The sequence below is a fragment of the Lepidochelys kempii genome, chromosome 8 (genome assembly GCF_965140285.1).
Source record: "Lepidochelys kempii isolate rLepKem1 chromosome 8, rLepKem1.hap1, whole genome shotgun sequence".
Classification (NCBI taxonomy): Eukaryota; Metazoa; Chordata; order Testudines; family Cheloniidae; genus Lepidochelys; species Lepidochelys kempii.
Window position 1 is genome coordinate 91605442 of NC_136387.1, and position 19560 is coordinate 91625001.

General features: G+C 42.4%; 1 protein-coding gene across 7 annotated transcripts in view; it reads right to left on the reverse strand.

The window, feature by feature from the left end:
- NFIA (nuclear factor I A) overlaps positions 1-19560 on the reverse strand; it is a 464599-nt gene that overhangs the window by 11956 nt on the left and 433083 nt on the right. For 6 of the 7 annotated variants that reach the window (XM_073357517.2, XM_073357513.2, XM_073357518.2 and 3 more), the window contains one exon: positions 17773-17854. The exons of the other annotated variant lie outside the window; for it this stretch is intronic. In XM_073357517.2, the coding sequence (XP_073213618.1) occupies positions 17798-17854 (57 nt within the window). In that variant the 3' untranslated portion in view covers positions 17773-17797. The remainder of the gene's footprint in view (positions 1-17772; positions 17855-19560) is intronic. 7 annotated transcript variants of the gene reach the window in all.

Sequence of the window (19560 nt, forward strand, 5' to 3'; positions counted from 1 at the left end):
TGGTTTTCAAATTAAAAAGTTAAACAAAAGTCCTTGAGGGCAAAGTTTAACACTGCGGAAGGAGGTGGTTAATGTGGAATCCAGAACTGGGTGTGACAGTTGGCTTACTTCTCTAGGCTATGTAGGTTATTTGAGGACATTCACACATTTAAATCTCTGACTAACTCCACACACAGGAGATTTTTCTCCGCATAATCCATTTATGTCTAAGGCCTTGTCCACACTAGACCCATTTTTAAAAATTCCCACTGGTGGTAGGGACAGTTGAGTGTTGGTGTAAGCGAGCAACAATATTTTAACCAACGTGATGTCATTCCTCCTGTTGCTACCACTGGAAGAGCTGTGCTGGTGGGAATGTGTGAGGGAAAAAATGTCTAGCATCGATATAGCTTAAATGAAAATTATAGCCATATAAACTTGTCCCCCAAATGGGGAAGCTGTTTGGGTAGCAGTACTGAATCTTAGCTTCAAATGTCAAACAGTTGTGAAAATTCATCACAGTGCACTAGTTCTAGTGATTTTCTGGCACTGATTTAGAGCTCCCAGTAACACCCTCATTTAAAGTAGGGCATTTCAAACGAACAGGGCCAAAATCAGATGTTCTATGTGTAAGCAGTGTCAGGGTGAGCTCCACCCTGACATCTGGTGGTGAGGTGTGGCAAGTTGTGGAAAAGAACTTCAGGGGCCAATCTCATTTGCATAGGCACACCCACCCCGCCTAGAATGAGGCCATAGCTGCCCAAATGGTCACTTTGGCTGCTGTGGGATCCCCAGTGTCTCTGTTATTGGGGCAGGAAGAATAAATTGTTATTACCCTGATTATGGGAACTGTGCTTGGAACTGTACTTGGCCTTTTGTTATGATGGAGGGACTCACCATCAACTAAGTAGCACTCGCTAGGCAAGGGTCATGGGTTCCAAAACTCTCTGAATGGAGAGAGGTTGGGGACAAGTATTAATACTTGGTAGCATGGGCCCCTTGGTGAGGGCCTTACATGCTAATTGCACTTCCTCCTCTCTCCACTGTGGGATATCAGAGCTAATTTTGATTTCATTAGGAGTCTAGTTACAGGCTGCTGAGCTCACATTGGGCTAACAGTGCACCAGCACTGAGGCTCCCCTACTACAAGCTGAATTCAGCAAAGAGCTGAACTGGCTAAGAGCTGAAATCACTGAGCGTTCTGTTAAGTAGTGGGGGAGTCTGAAGATATAGTGTGGAGAAGTTTGCGGGACGGCTGGAGTGCCTTGTGGACAGGCTGGTAGAGCAGTTCATGGGACGGTGGGAGCTGTTTGTGGGCTGCGGAGCGGAGCTGAGCGAAGCAGTTCATGGGGCGGCTGGCGGAGCGGAGCGAAGGCCTATGGAGCTGTGGGGCAGTCAGCTTCAGATCATGTAAGGTGCCTTTTACCCCCACCCAGGTTGGGAGGTAAAGCTCTGCAGATAAACTTTTGAAATCTGGGGCTGCCCTGACCAGGGACAGAGACTTTTGGGTCATTGGACTTTTGGGACTTTGGGTGATTTGGGGTTGCTGGACTCAAGAACCAAAGGGAAAGGGCATGCCCCAATTTGCTTGGGGTGGGTTTTTTGCTCATGGGTTGTGTTATGAATCCTGTTGGTGGTGTTTCCCCAACATAATGCCACATTGTTTCTCTCTGTTATTAAAAGGCTTTTTGCTACACTCAGACTAGGTGCTTGCGAGAGGGGAAGTATTGCCTCTAGGAGGCGCCCAGCGGGGTTGGTATATATTTGTCCCAGGTCACTGGGTGGGGGCTCAAGCCGGTTTGCATTGTGTTATTGGAATGGATCCCCTAGATATTGAACCCGGCCCTTGTTGCTGCCAACTCTGACGGGCAGAAGGGTTACATATGAAACTTCAAAGGTGAACAACGTTCCTCGTAAGCAGCTGAAGCTTCACTGAAGTTAATGTGGATGCACCCGCTTTTTACCAGGCCTGGATTTGGCCCACTGGTTTCAACAGGGTTTCACCAGGCATGTGGAGACCCACTGTGTCTAAACTGACAGGTGAATAGTAAAGACATTCTGAGGTCATTTTTGTGCCCATGGCAGTTATTTTTCTTAGTGCTGGGATTAATTATTCAGTGATTAAATGTTCCAAAAGTAAATACCAAAAGGGACAGAAACAGCATGTTGGTCATCCCCAAAGGGAAGTAAACAGAGTGAATCTTCTGGTTGTCCAGAGTCTAAGTACAGTATAGGCCGCCCACCAGCACAATCGTGTTTGCACAGACTCAAAAAGATAAAAATCCTCCCTGGAGGGGCATAACTCTCAGGCGAGGTGTACGGTAGCTCTGTATCCAAAAACTTTTGTGAGAATGCCAGCTGTGGCAAACTGTATTGAATTATGTGCAATAATTTTGTAATATGGACTTCTGGCGGCTGACTACTAAAAATGCATAGGAGTCCAAACCACTACTATCTTGGGACTAACAAACTTACTTCAGTTAAGAGTTCTGCTTGGTTCAAACCTCAGGTTGGGAATAACTAGTGCTTTTACCCCCTAAAGTCACCCTAGCCCCTCCAAAATCTTTTACAAACATACTAATGCAGTAACTGTTGCTGTTGTGCTAGACATCTGAACATTTCAGCTAGTGTCCCAGCTGGCCCCAGATGTTTCTTAAGCATAAAGCAATGTTCTGAGCTGTAGACCCCCTGCCTTCAGAACCTGAAGAACAGAGGATTAAAGGTTGACTGAACTGTGACATTCACATTTAGTCTGAATATAATACAGTAAAGACTTATCAATGGCAAACGTTTGAAATATAATCCAGCCAGCAGACCAGGCACTCTGAATATGATGTATAAATTATGTATGGTAACTTAAGATCTAAATTAGATCTACGAGAAGAAAAGGTTCCCCATTCCTTGACTCTAACTAAAAGAAAGTGATTGCACAATAAATCCATTTGTATTTTATTTTAGTTTTATTTTTGCTTTTCAAGGCAAGGGTTCTGTTTTATTTTATTTTGGTAACATTTTGTGAAACAGAGAGGTTTGACTTTTTTACCTCGTTTCTAAAAAGTTAAGAGAATGAGCCCTTTTATTTATTACTAAGTTGACTTTGAAATAGGCAAAGTAGGTCTTCTAAACTTCATGGCAAACAGTGAAAGCTGACCACGGCAATGCTAAACCGCAAACCAGTTTATAGGGGGGGCTGTGGGGGAAAGGAAGAAGGAGAAGAAGAAGAAAAAAGTAGTCAAGCAAATGAGAGAGAAAGAGAGAGAGAAAGAAACAATCCCATTTTGGTTTTTGTTAGCGGGCGGCTAACTACATAGATCAGAGGCTTTTCAAAAAATAAAAACCCCCACTGTACACAAAGCACAGGAAAATGTAAGGAAAAAAGGAAAAAACTAAAAGCAGCTTAGAATGTGTTAACTCTGCCATTCTGTCAGCTTAAAGAGTATTTTATGCTTGATCAACAGCTCTCTTTTATTATGCTTTTCTTTCATTCATTCAAGACATCAAAGAATTGAACCACCAGTGTACCTGATCTACTAGAAGAACTTGTAAGGGTGTTCTAAAGAAATGGGGGTAGTGGGAGCCAGACACCCCTGCGGACAAGGCAGTTCAAAGAGAATATTTCAACAATGATTACATTTTGTAAATCTTTTTACGAAAGACAGCTTACTTCCTGCTTTTTCATGAAAAATAGATTCTATCCATTAAAGTGAGCCCACAGTATGAAAGTTACTTGAGATCTGAGGTACAGCAAGGGGATTAAGGCGAGCTGAGATCTTTCAGAGACTTCCAATGGGTTCTCTAATATTTGTTGCTACCATAAAGTTTTCTGATTGGAATACAAACAGACTTGCTGGTGGCGGCAGTGCAGCTAAGACATTTGAACAAACTTTAAACACGTTTTAAAAAATGATTTTGTAGTATTCCAAACAGTCCAGGCTAAAGTCATCTCAAATCTGCCAGACATCCCTAATCTAAAATACAGCACACAAAGCCAAGCCAGCTGTTTACTTTTCAAAGCCCATGGTGGTTTCTGCATTGGTAAACTTCAGACGCATAGAAGGGGATTCGAGCCATGCCACACCGCAGTGCCCTGTCATCTTTACATACAGTCATAGAACAAAAAAGGATGTTAAAGCAAACACTGAAGTATCTTGCACCAAAAGACCCTCTATGTGGACATTTCCTGCATTATTGCCAAAAGAAGCATTTTTTTCATCCATCCAGTTCAAACTTTCATTAAAAACACTGATTTAATGACTAAAAATGGTTTGGTTGTACTCAGAGATTACCAAAGCATGACCTACCAGACAAATATAGCCTGCAAGGTTCTACAACGTGGCCTGCAGCTGCCCTCATCTTTAATATAATTTGGCCCATTAATAATAGTTCAAGTAAGCAACACTCCACTTGAACTGAACAGAAACACTGCATGCTGGGTCCTGCAGATGGTGTCAACTGCACCGTTGTGTTAAAGATGCCAGCAACCCTGGAGTCTATGAGTTACACTTCTATTTTACATATATCAATTGTTGCAAGGAAAACCAAGAATCCAAAACACTAATTTTAGCAAAGAAGTGAATACATAATTAAAAAAAACATTTTGGATTAAAATGTAAATGTTTTTTAAATGCTATCAGCTTTACCAGTCACCTATAAATTTCCACAAGGCTTATTCTACCACAGATACAGTTAAAATTTACCAAAGAAGAATAGTAGTTTAACATTTATTTAGTTAAATCCTACCTATTTCCTTCCCCTTTTGTTATAAAACATATATCTAGATTTACATCTACCCATATTGATATAGAACAAACTCACAAAGGAGCACTATATATATTGTGATCACAAAACACAATATGATGTGATTTTATAACATTTCAATAGGAACAATTCCTGGTTCTAAGACCATTATGAGCTTATTGGCTTTTTAATCAAAATATCTTTGATTTTGCCCCTTAAAATTACTAAACACCCTCTTACATATTATATGAGGGATGTTCTGTAATCTTCTTCCAGTTTGATGCAGCAGGAATATATTTCCCAGTCACTTTGCACTCTACCCAAAATTAAATATGCAGGGAAGTGTGGGATAGAAATCTATTTCTCACTGGCCCCTCTCTCCCCCTCCCCCCTGACCCCTTAGTGCTGGTACAGTACTAACAGCAACATGGTTTCCTGTTATACAGAGCAATGCTTTCTGTCCACTTCTACGGGAACACATTTGCAAGTTCAAGTTCAGGTTTAAACTAAATAAAACGCTTCTCAGGCGTCTATAGCCAGCCCTCATTTACATGTGATCTCTCTGAACCTCTTCTGCGTTAGCTCGCTCTGTTTCCAGGGCCCACCGAAGGAATGTTTTACAGTTAGAGCCTGCAGTGCTTTCTCAGGCATTTTAGACTCAGAGGCCCAAGTTTCAAGCTGCAGTATTAAAAGTTTCCACAGAACTGCTGCAGAGAGAGGGAAGGAGGGAGGGAAAGAAGGGGAACAATATCTTCTTAATTATCTCTATACAGATCTACAGTTAAAGTATTACTTTTTAAAGGGACATAATTTACCGTGTTATAACAGCCAGCATGTACTTTCACCACACTGTAACCCTCTCTGTTCTTCATTGTACTCCCTGTTCTTGTTATTTTTTGCAAAATTCTTTGTTACCAGGCCCCCTATACTGTACGCACAGTTTTATTCAATTTAAGCCAGCCCCTGCAGTCCTGAGAGATGCAAAGCTCCCACTGAAGTCTGGGGAGCTTTGCCTATATCAGGACTACAGGAACAAAGTCCTTAAAATTCATGATTTATCTAAACTTCTTTACTTTTATTGCTTTAGACAATTAGAGGAAAACACACACACAAACCAAGTCAGGGCCTCCCAAGTTATATTTGTGGCTTGGCAGCCTAGAAACACACACACACATACTACAGATTTGCCTCTGGGACTCACTCCTCTGCTCAGTGCCAACTGGGAGCAATGATGGAGAATGAGATTATATTACTGAGCCAAGGAGAACGTGCAGAGTCCAGAGGTGGGGTGTGGAGGGAGAGACAGAAGTGTTTGAGGGGGCTGGCTACCCTCTGTCTGCCTGCACGTTGCTACAAAGACTCCGGGCTAGTCTACACTGGCAACGCTGAAGTGCTTGTGTGGTAGAATCTCCTTCCTTAGAGGTTTTTAAGGTCAGGCTTGACAAAGCCCTGGCTGGGATGATTTAACTGGGAATTGGTCCTGCTTCGAGCATGGGGTTGGACTAGATGACCTTCTGGGGTCCCTTCCAACCCTGATATTCTATGATTCTATGATTCTATGGTTGCGGTGCACTAAAAAACCCGCCTCAACGAGGAGCGTAGCTGCCAGCGCTGGGGCACTGTTTACACTGGTGCTTTACAGCACTGAAACTTGCTGCACTCAGGGGAGTGTTTTTTCACACCCCTGAGAGAGAAAGTTGCAGCGCTTTTAATTGCCAGTGCAGGCAAGCCCTCAGCCTTTTGGCTTTGACAGTACTTAGGAGAAAGGCTAGTTATTGCCAATCTTCTGGAGAAAAGGGAGAGTGTCATGTGAGAGACAACCCAAGAGCTGTATCTGGGGGGGAAAAAAACTTGTAGTGTAAACTGGAAGGGAGGGTAAACCCCCTGCAACCCTATTAAAACTAGCACACAACGCAAATCCCTCTGAAAACCCTACAGTATCTCCTCTCTGGGACTGAATGTTCCAGTGGTGTGTGTGTGGTGTGCGTGTGATGAGAGGACAGGACGGGGGTGTTTATGTCTGATGACTGGACTCCATAATCTTAGAATATTTTTATATTGCAGTAGCATCCCAAGGCGCTGATCAGGATCAGGGCCTCGTTGTGCGAGGTGCTGTACAAACACATAGAAAGACATGGTATGTCTTAAAATCTTATGGTTATATCACCTAGCTGTGTGCACAACCAGAGCGTTAAAGAAGTATTGGGGTATTTTTTGCCCTGGATCTAGGCATTACTGATTTCTTGCAGGCATCACAGCAGATGTGGGTCATGAAGAGGGATTTGAATGAGCAGAGGGCTTGCAGACTACTTTAAAGAAGGAGTTCTGTGTGTAAGAGTAACATGGATGAGAGCACAAAGATGGTTGGAGGAAAAGCGAACAAATGAGCATAGTTGGCATCGCTGAGAGCTAAGGAGGCATGATCGTCGCAATAAGAGACAAAGCAGATAATCAGGGAAGAAGAGAGTTGTGAAGGATTTTGAAAATAAGGATACGAAGTTTGAACTTGATGCAGTAGGAAAAGGGAAAGCAGTGGATGGACTCAGGCAGGTCAGACGATCTTAGCCATTTCGTTTTATAAGGACTGGCAGAAGGACAATATGGGTGTCGGGGCATCCAGGGGAAGGAGGTTAAGTAATCAAGACATGAGATAACCTTGTACAAGTGTGGACAGAAAGAAAGGTTGGGTGTTAGAAATGTTAACGAGAGAAAAGCACAAGGATTTTGACATGATGTGGGTGCACTGGGCAAGGGAGAGGGAGGAGACAAAGATGACCATAAAGCCATAGGCCTGAGCAACAGAGAGGATGGTGACATTGTCAGTAGTGATAAAGAATGTTTAGTCTTCTCCAGACTAAACAAACCCAATTTTTTCAGTCTTTTCTCATAGGTCATGTTTTCTAGATCATTAATCATGTTTGTTGGTTTACTCTGGACTCTCTCCAATTTGTCCACATCTGTCCGAAATATGGTGCCCAGAACTGGACACAATACTTCAGCTGAAGCCTTATTACCACTAAGTAGAGTGGAAGAGTATCAGAGGGGTAGCCGTGTTAGTCTGGATCTGTAAAAGCGGCAAGGAGTCCTGTGGCACCTTATAGACTAACAAACATATTGGAGCATAAGCTTTCGTGGGTGAATACCCACTTCGTCAGATGCATGAGCAGAAGAATTACTTCTTGTGTCCTGAGGTCCCTTCCAACCCTAATATTCTATGATTATGATTCTATGAACACTCCTGCTAATACAGCCCAGAATGATGTTCGCTTTTTTTGTAACAGCGTTACACTGTTCACTCATATTTAGCTTGTTAGTCACTATAACCCCCAGGTCTCTTTCCACAGCACTCCTTCCTAGGCAGTCATTTCCCATTTTGTAAGTGTGCAACTGATTGTTCCTTCCTAAATGGAGTACTTTACATTTGTTCTTATTGAATTTCATCCTATTTACTTCAGAGCATTTCTCCAGTTTGTCCAGATCATTTTGAATTTTAACCCTAACCTCCAAAGCACTTGCAACCCCTCCCAGATTGGAATTGTCCGCAAACTTCGTAACTGTACTCTCTATGCCATTATCTAAATCATTGATGAAGATATTGAACAGAACCAGACCCAAGACCAATTCCTGCAGGACCCCACTTGATATGCTCTTCCAGATTGACTGTGAACCACTGGTAACTATTCTCAGGGAACAGTTTTCTAACTATTTATGCACCCACTTTACAGTAGCTCCATCAGAGCTATATTTACCTAGTTTTTTTAAGAGGTTATGCAAAATAGTATCAAAAGCTGTACTAAAGTCAAGATATACCACATCTACTGCTTCCCCTCGTCCACAAGGCTTGTTACACTGTCAAAGAAAATTATTAGGCTGTTTTGACATGTTTTGTTCTTGACAAATCCATGTTGGCTATTATTTATCACCTTATCTTCTAGTTCAGGGGAGGGCAAACTAGCGGGATTGCCACCCCTATGGTGCCACGGGCCCCGCACCGCTCCAGGAAATGGCCGGCACCACGTCCCTCTGGCCCCGGTGCTGCCCTTGCCTGCAGGTACCTCCCCCCCGCCTCTCCCATTGGCGAGGGAATTGGGAACAGCGGCCAATGGGAGCTTCAGGGGAGGTACTCGCAGGGGAGGGTAGCGCACAGAGCCCTCTGCCCCAGGGGCCGCAGGGACTGGTGCTGGCTGCTTCTGGGAGCAGCGTGGGGCCAGGGCAGGCAGGCAGGGAGCCTGCCCTGGCTCCGGTGTGTGCCGCTGCCACTCCAGAGGCGCTCCAGGTAAGTGGCACTGGGCCGGAGCCCGCACCCCTTACCGCTCCTGCACCTCAACCCCCTGTCCTGAGCCCCATGCCACACCCGAAACCCTGCCCTGAGCCCCCCCCCACCCCACATCCTCCTGCACCCCAACCCCTTGCCCTGAGCCCCTTCCTGCACACTGCATCCCCTCCCACAGCGTGCACTCCCTCCCGCACCCCAAACCCCTGCCCCAGCCCTACATTCATGGCCTTGCATGAAATTTTCCCACCCAGATGTGGCCCTCGGGCCAAAAAGTTTGCCTGCCCCTGTTCTAGTTGTCTGCACATTGCTTGATTATTTGCTCCATTATCTTTCCAGGTATAGAAGTTAAGCTGAATGGTCTGTAATTCCTCGAGTTGTCCTTATTTCCCTTTTTATAGATTGGCACTATATTTGCCATCTTTCAGTCCTCTGGAATTTCTCCTGCCTTCCATGAGTTTTCGAAGATAATCGCTAAAGGCTCAAATATCTCCTCAGGAAGCTCCTTGAGTATTCTAGTATGCATTTCATCAGGCCCTCCCAACTTAAAGACATCTAACTTGTCTAAGTAATTTTTAACTGGTTCTTTCCCTATTTTAGCCTCAGATCCTACCTCATTTTCACTGGTGTTCACTATGTTAGATTCTGATCGCTACTAACCTTTTGGTGAAAATTGTAACAAAAAAGTCATTTAACACTTCTGACATGCTGTTACTGTCTTTCCCGCCTCATGGAGCAGTGAGCCTACCGTGTCCTTGGTCTTCCTTTTGCTTCTAATGTATTTGTAGAATGTTTTCTTGTTACCCTTTATGTCTCAAGTTAGTTTAATCTCATTTTGTGCCTTGGCCTTTCTAATGTTGTCCCTACATGCTTGTGGTATTTGTTTATATTCATCCTTCATAATTTGACCTAGTTTCCACTTTTTGTAGGACTGTTTTTTGAGTTTCAAATTTATAATGTTACTGTATTATAAAAGTGTATCAAATGAGGTTTTATGAAAGCCTAGGATACACTGGTGATTAATATCATTGTGAAAATATATGTATTGACACTATATAAGGAATTATGAATACTCATGGATACTGTGTTTTACAAACTGTGACCGAACAAAGGGAGAATTAGATTTTACTCATGCAGGAGGGAAGACAGTTTTCCACCTGTCGCCAATGAAATTACATAAGGTATGACCCAAAACAATAGAAGCCCCATTTACATGGAAATCAGGATGGGACTGGAAGAACAGCGTAAAGTCATCCTGCCTTTTGAAGCAAGGCCATTCTTTGGTGTTCATCACTAAACAGATGCAAGGCAACAGAGCTCTTGCAAGCTGAGAAAGATGGGTCCTTCAACTAAGGGAGGGACTGAAGTCTCTGGGGATTGAATATAGGTGAGAAATCTGCTTAGGCAAAGATCTTTCCCCTTAGGAAGACAAGGGAACCCAGCACCTTGTACTTCTGTGGAAGGTCCTGACTGAGGGAAGGTCATCCATGGCAGTAAGAAGGAAGACTGGCAAAAGAAACCATTTTGAACAAAGCCTGTTATCTTGCTAGATTAAGTTTCAGACGTTTAAGTGCATATTTTTACTTTTATTTGCTTGTAACCATCATGATATTTATTTCTTTTACTTGGCATTACTTAGCGTATTTCTTACTGTTAATAAATCTGTTTTATTTTTACTATAAACCAACTCAGTGCTGTGCTTGAAGGGAAGGGTATACCTATCACAAGTAAGTTAATAAGATGTAATGTGTGTGGGTCTCTTTAATGGCTCCAGCAAAGTTTATTATTTCTCTGCGTGGTCCAGAAGAGGCCTGGACACTTCAGGACTGACTTTTGGGGGAATTTCAGGACAGGGGTGTCTTGGAGTCACCCTGCAAGTCGTAACCAAGGATGAAGGAAACCAGAGGGCTGCCATTGTGCTTATAGGAAGGTTGCTGGAGTCAAAGCTGCTGATCCAGGAATGAAGGGCTCCCAGGCACTCAGGGTGTGACATTCATGCTTATCTGCAGGCAGTCGGTGTCCAGGCTGTGAGCCACAGCAGCAGAGCATTTAAGGCACCCAGGGTTTCAGGGCAGACAGTGACATAACCACTCACTGATCTGGATTCCATCCCGGAACTCGACAACTGTATCCTGCTAAACTGAACAAACTACTCTGAGAAAAGTTCAAGGTCATGCACAATACCTAGGTTTAATTCCTGGGATCAGTGTTTTGCTCCCTGGGTCTGCTGAAACAGCAGTGGCAACATGCTCAGCCTTCAGAGATGGATGAAGGAACATCTCCTATTACACTGCAGAGACCATCTGGCCCAGCTAGACATGGTCAAATAAAGTCCAATGCAGCTCTCATTGGCCAACAAAGGTCACAGTGATACAGAATCTTGGTGACTGAGATGAGGAAAAAAACTATATTGAGGACTAAGGAGTAGGGAGTCTTCTCTTAAAGAATATGAAAGATGTTCAGTACATCCCCAGTCTTTGAATGAAGAAATACTGTATTAGATATGGCTGACTAACTGCGTTGGAATTTTGGCCCATGATAAGTGATTTTCAAACATATTATGATGTGCCAGTAAAACTAGTGGTAGATTTCAAGTCATTAAAAGTCAAAATATGACAGTTTCCTGATTCATTATCACAGTTTCATAATATTTGCGTATATAGCAGGGGAAATGGATTAATACTAATTATCAAGTTCAGTAATAACTAACTAAGCTATTTCAATTTACTTAATACTGTCAGACAAAATAGACAAAATTCCCATGGTAAATGCTGAACTTTAAAGCAAAGGTTCCGCTTTGCTGGTTTTTGAATCACTGTATGTGCAGCTCCACAATGAAAAGACACTTTTTAACAGTAGCACCCTTGTACTCAATAAGCAGGCTCCTCACTTGTATTTGGAATCATAGCTCCTTATTTTAAATATTTCCTGCATTTACTCCTTACAGTAAAGAGCAAACAGTGCTGTGGGAGAATGAATTGGATCCTAATTTGGCTCATGCAATATCAACACAATCGTTAATATAGTTCCAACTGGAGACAATGGCATTACACAGGGGGCACAAAGTGCAGAACTTTAAGATAGTGGAGCTGCAGAGGTATAAGCGAGGAAAGAATTTAGCCTGCAGAATCTTTGTTTTTTTGGAGGAACCAGAAAGAACATAGCTTGATTTACAGACCCCAGGTTGAGCTTTCAAGTCTGGTAAGTTAGAATAAAACATCTCTGTACTTATAAATGGAATACATTTTCTCTGGGATCTCTCAGAGATAATAAATATGGAGCCACATGATGCAATTTTTACAGAGACACTTTTCACAGTAGAGCTGCACTCTCAGTCTTTTCCTGCAAAGAAAATGGGAATTTTAACCTTTGTCTTAACTTCACTGTGAAAGATGGAAGTTATCCAGTCTGTGTCACACAATTATTCATAAGCAGAATATAATCATAGATGTTTTTTTTAAAAAAATCAAGAAATATTGTATAGCAGTTACCTAAACTAACTCCTACAGATGCACCTATTCCAGCTCCCACTACCATTGACTTCAATGAAGGAAAGACGGACTGATATCTTAGATTTATATAGCAACCTTTAACCCAAAAGACCACAAAGTGCTTTATATAAATTTTAAAAAACCATAGGCCAAATTAGCATGCAGATAAAGACAGAAAAAATATTGTGTGTGCAAACTGGATATGTAAGCACCTAACTCTATGCACTGCCTCTTATGTATGACATTCCTCTCTTCTGTCTTATGCACAATGTTGTAGCTAAATCAAAGTAGAGAATAATATAAGTAAATTTGTATACAGGGGCTGCATTTCACTGACGGATGAAGTGATTTCCATTTATCATATGTAATGAACAAAAAAAAACATTCTATGGGCTTCTGAACATGTGCTTTTAAAACATTTGGTCACATCTATTAGCATGTGCAAACAGTGGTATTTGTACACAGTGTCAGAGCTTGTTCATGAAAATCAATATACCTGAAGATTTTGCATTTATAGTTTTACATGGATCTTGGAAGTTTGGATATTAATAATATTCATATTACATATTATAAAGTTAAGGTTACAAAATGTTTTCAGTTATAGCCCCTTTATTTCTTATGATCAGAATTTTCTCCCAAATTCACCTTTTTGGGGTAAATTTTTAAACTGTCCAAGAGTTGTCTCTGTACAATAGGGGAATTTTTTGGGAAAGTTTGAGGAAAATCCCTTCAGCTGATTCTGAGTTAGGTGAGAGTGAAATAATGGCATTTTTGCTATTTCAAAAACAAATTAAGCCAGCTAGAAACACTTTTTTTTCAACTGACCACTTCAAAAACAGCTGAAGTTTGAAACTTAGCAAGGTTTGAGCAGTCCACCCCAAACATCACCTAGTTATGACTTAACTAGTTGATTCAACCTAGTTGTGACTAGTTGAAAAATGCATGCTGAATATGTGCACTACAAAATGTCTTTAAGTTTGCAGGCATCACTTTCAGACACGAACACGGAACATGCATAAAACATGTTTAGTAGACCCAGATACTGCCCCCTCCTCCTGCACCCTCTTTACATTAACTTGGAATAATCTGGCTCTCTTGTCAGTGAAGTGCAGGGGTTTGGGAGTTGAGAAATTTACTGCCTTACCAAGGTGCCTCTTATCTGGCTTATGTTTATAAAATATATATTAAAGTATTGTTTTAGTCCATTCCTGTAGAATGCTATCCTGGTTGTTAAGGGCAGAGAATCTACCTGTAGAGGTGTCTCCCTCACTTCTTGGCCTCTCTGTTGAGACCACTAACAAAAGATGTCAGTTGAAGTAGTGATGGTTTTTGTGATGTTAACGTGTCCATTGAGAACTAGGCAGAGACCATGACCTTTAAATTTTGAACTTTACTGTATAGTATAGTGTGGTCCTAATCCTTGACTGTAGAATATTTAGTGAGGAATCGCTAAAATATTTATGCAGCAGATGGCAAAAATGTTAATGCTCCAGTAAAAGGAAAAGCCATGTAAGTGTTGACCTTTTCCATCCAGGTCATAAATGACACCTATTTGGTTTTGTCGGACCGTGTGGAATTTATAGAGCACATATAGGTATCAAATGTGAAAGCTGAACTACCATAAAATGTCCTTCAAAGGCAGTCATTTCCAAAACCCCTTGTAAAAAACCAGTATGTGTCTTTTTAATGACATTATATGCACACAGTCTGTATATAGATTTTAAAGGCCTCCATTAGCCCTCTTTGTAAATCCCAATCACTTATTAAACAGCAGAACTTAAACAACTACTCCTAGCAAAATATATTTTACAGAAATCAGGCTAGGCATATAATTGTTACCATTACAGAGTTACAGTGACTTCTTGCCAGGGCTTTAGAATATTCTGAAGAGCTCCTCGCTTCTTTTTTTTCGTGTGCTCCTCTCTGCTTGACTCCCAAATCAACAGTATTGACAGCATATTGTCAATCAGGGGAATGTGATTTAGTAGTACCCTAAAGCAGTCATGAAATAAGAGAAGGAATAGAAAACTTGCTCAAGTCCACACCACTGGAGTGAGATCAGTGTTTTCCATAATACTCTTGCTGTCACGTAGCACCCTAACTGTCACAATTAATAATGTAGAAGGAGCTGATTAACTTTAGTAAAGTGCTCTCTGCTAGGTAAACACATAAAGATCTATAGGGCAGAAAAAGGAAAGAAACAACAAAACATCATTTCTATTTTTTATGCGGACATGTTCTTGCTTTCTATTCTGCTCTTGTAACAATTACTATACTAGCCACTCTCACAAAGTCAATAAATCGATGTGGGACCTGATGCAGCAGTCAGGCAGACTAATTCAATGCACCATTAGCTGCAATGGAGGTTGGGGGTGGGTGGGCAGGAAATCAGCTAAGACAAATAAAAGCAGTAAGAGAGACATAACTGGAGTCTCACCTTATGATTTTGTGTGTGTGTGTGTGTGTGTGTGTGTGGTCTGTTTGACAAAATATGAAACTTTGCAAGTGGAAAGAGTTTGAGCAGCACACACTGTATTACCGAAGTCTCTGTAGTATTTCAGTCAGTCACAGGAATCTGCAATTCAATGAGGATCACCACCCCATTAAAGTTAACCCTGTCAGCTGTGTATCTGATGAAACAAACATTCACAAAGTGTGTTCTGAGGCATGGAACTTCTTTTGCACCAATTACTTTAAATCCTTTTGGATCATCTATCTGATTTGATGGCAACCCTCCCCACCCATCCTCCTCCCCAAAAAACAAACGAACAAAACACCACCCCTCTTCCTCCCCCCCTCAAACCTTTATTAGTTTTAAAAGTTGTTCTAGAAACCTGGGAGGCCTTTTCTATGCATTCTATGCCTAGTTCATATAGCACGCAACTATGAACACAGGAATTGTCATGCCTCATCAGACTAATGCTCTGTCTGATCCAGTATTATGTCTCTGACATTGGCTGGTATCTTATGCTTGTTCAGAGGAAGATGCAAGAATTCCTATAAAGGAGAATCATGTAATGACCCTTCCATATGGGGAAGTTTCTATCCAATTCCAGGCAATTTAAATCCATTTTAAATGGTTGGCTATTAAATCCGTTTTACAGAGAGAAATATGAGATATTTGTAAAGGACGCTTCCTGCTGCACATAAGACAGAAAACTGTGCTGGCTGTTTGCAGAGGTTCTTAGAAAGGAGAACGCAGGCCATTGTCACTGTGAAGGCTCTTCAATGAAAATGCACAAAACTGTTGCCTTTTAGAGTAATTGTTTAACTAAACAAAGTTTGCACAGCTTGTAGAGAATTATTCAGTAAGAAATTACAACTCCCGGTCTCATTCATCATATGTCTACATTTCCCAGCTCTTCCCCACCCACACACTTACTCCTCTTCCTTCTTCCCTGCTGTGGTGCATAAGTCACACCCATAAAAGCCAAAAGAAAGGGGTGCTTTCCAAACAAGCTTCCTGGTTGTTATAAATGGAGAGAAGGGGCAAGGCAGGGGAGGAGTATCGAGTTGAATGGCTTGGTTTGGGAAATCTGTCTACGTCTGTAGTAAATAATCATTTCATGGACACTGGAAGTGGATGCAGAGTACTGGACTCCGAAAGGGGCCAGCCTGGCATTCAAGGAGGAGGAAGAGGAGAAGGAAGAAAAGCACAGTAAAATATACTCCTGCTTGGGAGTTACCCAATCATTTCTGGACTGGTTTGGCTCATACCCATGCTGAGGATAGGGCCACATGATGGCACTGACAAGTCTTTCAGAAATCTCTATCCTTTTGGTGTAACAAGTGCTTCCGTCTCCGGAGGTATACCCTTCTGATCCTGCAGAGTGAAATGCCAATCCGTGCCTCTACGCAATTACACGGGTTCTGTGTGCTGAACTGACCAGGGAGGGTGCTGAAGGTGATGAAATTCACTCCCTATTCTGAGGCCCCTTTTGTATCCCCCACTCCACAAAGTGTTCTGGACTAGCACAGCTGCTGTGAAGGCCTGCACAACACTACACTGGGGGCTTGCAGCCACACAGCATTTGTGTAATCGCAGACAGCAGCCACACTGAGACCTCTACTGCAGCATGCATGCACACCACCCTTCTAGCCTTTGCCGGAGGAAGATCAGCTTGCCATGGAGGGATTTTTACTGGCCCCAATGAAAAGGACGCCTCCAGCCCAAGCAGTAATGGAGCACCTATAACGAAGGAGAACTCATGATTATGAAACTGCCTCTTCACATGATCAGCAGTTCCCTGTCATAGCTTGTTCTCTCTTTCCCTGGCTGGGCCTCATGGGAGCTCCAACAGAGCTACACCAGGAGTCCAGTGCTTGGGGCCCCATCAGGGCATTGGGGCCCAACTTGCTTAAAAGAGATCTATGGTGTATGTCTCTACACCCAGAGCTTCAGGAATGGTAGGTGAACCTCACTCCCTGTCGCTGGTGTGGGGGAAGCTCCCAGATCATTGGTTTGGAAGACGAATGGGCTCTGGAGAGGAGATTTCAAACAAGGGAATGTGCTTGCGAGACCTGGATGCTTTAAAATTCTATTGTGTAGCCAACCCTTTCACTCAAATTCTCACTCAGTGCAACTTCCGCGTTCCCCGCAATGGGCAGCATTTGGGAAATGGCACTGTGGGGCAGTGCAGCCCCTACTGAAAGGAGGTGTCCTCCCCCCACACCCCCCGTGGAATCAGGAGGCAGCCTCTATAATCAAGGAACTTCATAGCCAACACTTGTGGGCCAGCAGCTATAGAAGTTGCTTTGTGGCGTACACAGCTCTCAGCGGGCTGACTGGTGTAAAGACAGTTTCATACAATTAGGCTTCTCTCATCTCTCTCTGTGCGCCAACACAAGACCCACTTTCAGGCTGAAGGACAAGACTAACTTGGATATGAGTAGAGTCACCAGATATATATGAGCGATGGGCAAACAAATCTACGAATGCTACAATGCTGTACAAACAGGGTAGGCTTGAATTCGTGATGGTTCCGCTCAGGACCTAGGAAACTAAAAGAAGTGACATTTTTCCTAGTGCCTTTCATATCCTCTGAGTGCCTCTTGTTATGTAAAATTCACACGCTGCTGCTACACTTTTTATGAACACAAACTGCTCTGTTCAGAAAAACCCGGTGCAGCTGGTAGCACTTTGCACTAATACGATGGAATCCTGAGCTCGGGAACCACCTTAAGCTCCCTGCTGGGAGGGCCAGCAGAAGCCACGCACATTACTGAGGTAATGCACAGCCTCAGGGAATAGGGGAGAGAAGAGGAAAAGGTGTGAGGAGGGAAAGCTTGTACCTCTCATTAGAGCCCAAGAGGGTTGCTAGTAAGCTTCATCAACATCAGCCATAGATAAGACTAGTCGTTGTACTCTCCCGTTCTGTAATGTCAAAAGAGTGAGACTGAAGTAGGAATCATGTAAGTAGCAAAATGGCTACTCCCCATAACATAAGTTACATGTTTTACTTGACAGAAACATTTTTGCAATGATTTCTTTTTCCATATCCTGCCAATGGAAATTGGATACAATACAGCCAGGTGGCATCAGCAGCAAGAATAACAGCTCTCTAGGAACTGCACTAGCTTTCTATACCTCCGGGTCCATTTCAAGGTGTTGACTTTGTTCTATAAAGTTCCATACAGTTAGGTCCTAGTTACCTGAAAGACTGCCTTTCTGCTCCCAATGAGCTGCCAGGCAGCTGAAGTCAGTTGGGTCACCTGTGCAACATTCCCTAGAAATAGATGACTGAATGTTATCACTGGAGAGCCATCTAGTCTACAATTTGCTTCTCTCGCTTGTCTGACAGAGCCCAACCTACAGGACACAGTGAAAGGCACATCTCTTTTCTCAGGCCTTTGCTTGAAGATGCTGCCAGTGAAAAATTACAGGGAAGCTTTTTCCTTTGGGGGGAGGAGGAGGAGGAGAGGGAAAAAGTCTTAGCTTTCTTCTTGTTAAGAGACAAAGGAATCATGCACTACGTTGTTAGAGCTGTATGTGCACTTGAGTTAGAAGACAGGCAATGTTTTATAAAGATAAAATAAAGTTTTCTTAAAACAAATAATACAAAGGTATTCACTAGCATAGAAGAAACGGAGGATAATAGAAGACCTAAAAAAGCTATTTGCCCTAGTAATATAGCACAATACATACAACCCCTTCCCTGGGGGAGACCCCACCCTTAATTATCTTTAGGGAAGTGTAGCCCTCTTATAGAATTTTCTTCCCAGCATGCCTTTATAGCCCTTTAAATCTGGCAAAACCAAGCACATCTAGCCCTAAAGTTACCATTTTGTAAGTGACTGTTTTCTCTCTCTTTTTAGTAAGTACTTTTGCTATGTTTTTTCTATCTTATTGCTGAGAAAAGGGTGCAACTTTCTTCTTTAGATAGATTTTATTTCCCTATGCTTTGGGTAAAAATGTGTGGTTTTTTGCTATCATGACTATTATGCATATTCAATAGGCCAGATTTTGCTCTCAGTTACCCCAGTTCAAATCCTGAGCAACTTCACCGTAGCTAATGGAGTTACTCTAGACTCATATCAGCAGAAGTGAGAGCAGAACCTTGGTTAATGTTTGTAGTCTGATTCTACTTTGGGAATTAGATTGTGCTCTCAGAGGAACAGATTTACCTTGATTCTATCCTCGAAGTGGTCTCCTCTTGAGTCAGTATCTGCTCCTATATTAACAAAGATCTGGAAGCTAACTTTAATCAAATGTAAAATGGAGTATGGAGATATCAGGCAGTAATTTTAAATTTAACTGGCGTCTTTCTTTGAAGTATTTTCTTAAGAGGAAATTTGGTGGCATTCTCTTCCCATAAACCAGCAAAGAAGCAGGGCATTTGAAATTCTGTCTTCTCAAAAGCTCCTTGACTAACTCCGGCCAGTTACCTGTTGTGTGAAGAACATTACTGTGTTTGCTGTACCAGGGCTTTTTACCAGTGTTCAACCGGCAAGGTTCATGCACTCCTACGCTCAGCTAGAGGTTAAATGGACTAGAAGTGGTGTGGATCAGGAAGTGATTCTGCCAGCTGAAATGCAACTTCTAATAAGCTGTCTGTTGTGGTGGCTGAAAAAACTTTGCAT